The 4,008-nt window shown below is 39.2% G+C and overlaps 1 protein-coding gene across 1 annotated transcript in view; it reads right to left on the bottom strand.

The window, feature by feature from the left end:
- Lrrk2 (leucine rich repeat kinase 2) overlaps nucleotides 1–4,008 on the bottom strand; it is a 155,425-nt gene that overhangs the window by 90,944 nt on the left and 60,473 nt on the right. Inside the window, exon 19 of the mRNA XM_023708602.1 lies at nucleotides 2,763–3,021. Within this exon, the coding sequence (XP_023564370.1) occupies nucleotides 2,763–3,021 (259 nt within the window). The remainder of the gene's footprint in view (nucleotides 1–2,762; nucleotides 3,022–4,008) is intronic.

Genomic DNA, 4,008 nt, shown 5'->3' with positions numbered 1-4,008 from the left:
GAGGAGGAGGAGGAGGAGGAGGAGGAGAAAGGACTGGGATTGAAGGCAGTCAGGCCTGTGTCAGGTCACAGCAAAGCCACCTGCAAGTTATGTAAGCTGTCTAGTATCTTCTAAGATGACAATCTACTCAGCATAAGGTTCCAAAAAAGACAAAATGAGGTGCTGGATGTAAAATAGCACAATGCCTCAAACACAGATGTTAAATGATATAGTTGTTTGTATAAACTTTCCTGAGTGATTCATACTACTGGGAAATTTGATAGCATTTCAAAGTTTAAATGCGCTTGAAATCCCATTACACTGCAGTGTGAAGAAATAAGTTGGCAGGCTCCTCGTTCTAAATATAGCCTGGAAGTTTTCTTCAAATATTTGTCTCCTAGCTCTCACTAAATGTTTTGTATGTGACTCAGTCAAGTGCTCCCTGAAAAATATTTTACTTATTTTTGTCTCTTTTTTTGTGGTACCTGGAATCAAACTCACAAACTCACACTTGCTAGGCAGGTACTGTGCCGCTGAGATATATCCCAAGTATCCTGAAAAATATTTTAAACCTATGAATCCAAATGGTTCTTCACACCTCAGCCGCCAATGAAATTGTGGCCCTGCTTATCAATCAATCAGGAGACATTATTATATTGTTTTTAATGAGAGAAGACTTTTTTTTTTTTTGGCGGCTCCCCATTGACCTGCAGCAGCGCTGGTCTGGGTTGCCTTGAGTATGTGGGAATGGAACCACCGCTCAAAGAGACTGACTGCCTCCTTGAAGCAGGCATTTAAACAACTGAGCTAATGGGCAGGCCCCCGAGAGAAGACTTCTTAATGATAAGAACTTCACACAGAAAAGAGGAAAATAGCAAACAGCAGATCACTACCTGGGACCACCAATTCCTTCCATCAGAAGTCAGATATTAAAGTAAACAGCTTGTTGACATGAAATTGGTGATAAAATATGACGCCAAATCATGTCTTGTCATTTTCCAACGTCCCCACAGCCAGTCAGGAAATCTGGGGGTGGGCATGCTACTGACGTAGCATTTTTGTATTCACGTACATAGGACTCCCCTACCTCAACTGTTTTTAACACATTAGTATGATAAAGTCACAGTTCTGGGTTTGTTTTGTTTTGTTTTTTCACTTAATGCATTTTCTAAGAGATATTTAAATTTGCTACTTGTTTTTCCTCAAGGACTACAAAGCATGACCATACCATGATTTATTTAAACAGACCCTTTTGGAAAATACTTGGGCTTTTTGCTGTTATAAATAATATTCTGCTATACCTCCTTGTACAGGTTCCTTACGGATACTGAAAATGTCTGTACCATGATTCCCAGTGCTGTACTGCTGAGTGGAAAACACGTGTATACCATTTACATGTACCATTTTCATATAGCAGTTTTAAAAATTAAAAATATTTTAAAAGTATGTGGGTATACTGAAAACATTAAGGAGTATCACCAGACGTGCTCAAAGGAAAAGAATCTAAATTACTACCAAAAATATGAGAAATGAGTGCTTCCACACATTCTTTTCACTTATAGCATCAGTTAATACCAACGTTCAATTTTTGTCAATATTTTCCTTGTATAACTGGAGGACAGATATTGGGAAACAGGATAAAACATTCCAACGGGAAGGGAAACAAGGGAGGGGGGAAGGAAAAGACAAGGACAGGAAAAGGAAAGAAAGAATAAAGAGAAAAATGGAAACCAAGCTTGTGTTGATGGGGAGGGGAAGAAGAACTGAAGGGAGAAAAGGAGAATGAGGGAAAAAAGAAGAATTTAGATACGTGCAGGTTCAAATTCCCTAAGATGAATGCGATCAGTATGTATGACGAATAGGTACTAATACAAAATCAAGTTTAAAAAATTAAACACATAATAGCTAAAATTATGTGCAAAGCACTAGTACAGATGCTAGGGTGACGGTGATGGAAGAAATTCACCTTGACTTCACGATGCTTGTAATCTACCAAAAGATAGATTATAAAAGAAAGAAAAAATACAATAACGTGATCAGTACTGGACTAGTTAAGAAACAGGGCACTGTGACAGCAGGTCAGAGGGTTTCCCCCCAGATTTTTAGGGGATGAAATGCTTTCCTATAAAGTAAAGGTGTTGAGGCAAGAAGAACAGAACATAGACAGCTAGATGAAGAGATAAGGGAGAGAGGGAGGGACAGCTACTCCAAGAGAAGCCTCGAAGTAGGAGTGTACAAAGAGTGTAAGAAAATGAAGGTATTTCTGTCTGGGGCAGACCTGAACAAGTACAACCACTGCTGTGGATGGACAGATGATCTCTTTAGCGGTACTCGGATATGCAATGAAAATAAGGGAAAAAATTAATCAGGTTGCGAGGGACTGGTATGTGGCCAATCAAATCATTGCATTTACACAGGATCCATTTTTGCATGGATCAGAAAAATGACAGCACAACAAATGGTACTAGCAAGATAGTCTATCCAGCGAAGAGTTGCAGAACAGGGTGACTACAGGAAGAAGGTGAGCACAGGAAGAAATCAATGAGGAAGCCATGCGCTCAGGGGGTAAAACATTTAGTATAAGCAGACAGACAGAAGCAGATCCAGGCAAGGTCACTGGTCATTAATACAGAATAACATATGTTAATTTGGAAGTACACAGAACACAAATCCTTGACTGGATTCGAAGTATGCATTAACTTAAAAAATGGCAAGTCTAGATGTGTGCATTTTGCGTTTCTTGTTAATACAGTGACATCCAAAATATCCTTGTTGATACTTACTTGTCTGTTTCCTTAAATGAGATGTCTTATCTGGAAATAAAGGTGCAAGCCAGGAAGGCTCGATCTTTCCTATTCCAAATCCTCCCAGGCAGATACTGTTGTTGGCCTGATCCAGGGCAAGCCTCCTCAGGAGTAAGCCTATGACCTGGCTGTCGCCCCTCCGGATGCTTATTTCCAGCGCTTTCCTCACGTCTTGCTCACGGGATCCGCTGTTGAGAAGCAGTTCCACCAGTTTGGGACTGCTCTCTTTCTCACATACCTATCAAAGGGGGAAAAACCAAGGGTACATTTGAAAAAAACTATAAACTTCCTTTGGGGAGACTGGGAAATTGAATTTGGCCTGATTTTTCTCTACACAAAAAACTTAGTTTCAAACAAAATCAAAACTTATTCTTAAAAGATATTAGGAAAATAAAATTAGCACTAAAAATGTCAGAGTAATATAATGTAGGTAATCTGACACCCACAAGTGGGAGTTTATGAAAGCGATGTCATTAGGCTTGCTCTGGTTGTCTTCATCCATGGATTTTCATGTGCATTAATAAGTCCCCGTATTATTTTCTGGTGAGCACAGGTTTTACAGCATTAAATGTTCAGAATGCTTTTATAGGCAGCTCAACCTGTGCTCTGAACAGTCCTTAATTAGGCAACCTCTTGGTAAATGAATATATGGTTTTGACTGCTTACTCCAAAGTAAGGTAAGGTTGATTCAATGAATTTGTCCACACTATTGTAAAAGTATTGCTGCACAGAAGTCATCTCTGACAAGTAAGCTAAGTTCCATTAATAAAATACATAATCCATGGATGTAAATAGCTAGCATTTTTTGTTTTGCTTTGGTTTTCTGAGGCTAGGAATCAAATCCAGGCTTTGCACAGAGGAGACAAGATGTATTCCACTGAGACAGACCCCCAACCCCAAAGATCTGATTATTTCTTTTATTTTCTTTAATTTATTTTTTATTAGTAGATGCTTACAGTACATGCTTGCAGTCATTTTAGGGAGGTGGTTCATGTACTGAACATATCTTAACACTTTTTATTCCTCTTCTCCTTCCCACTCTCCTCCCTCCCTCCCTCCTTCCCAAGATTCCTTTCCTCATTATGTTTTTGTGAATAAAATGAAAAGTTTTATCTCTAGAAAGACTGTAGGAATTTGAGAGAAGAGTACAAAGCATTCTCCATGGTGACTGTAGTCCACTCACACTGGGTGCTTCTGCTATGTTGTGTCCCTAAAGAGAACTTGG

This window comes from Octodon degus, unplaced genomic scaffold (genome assembly GCF_000260255.1).
Source record: "Octodon degus isolate 3935 unplaced genomic scaffold, OctDeg1.0 scaffold00409, whole genome shotgun sequence".
Classification (NCBI taxonomy): domain Eukaryota; kingdom Metazoa; phylum Chordata; class Mammalia; order Rodentia; family Octodontidae; genus Octodon; species Octodon degus.
Note: the sequence above shows the minus strand (reverse complement) of the source record. Positions and strands in the feature narration are given on the sequence as shown.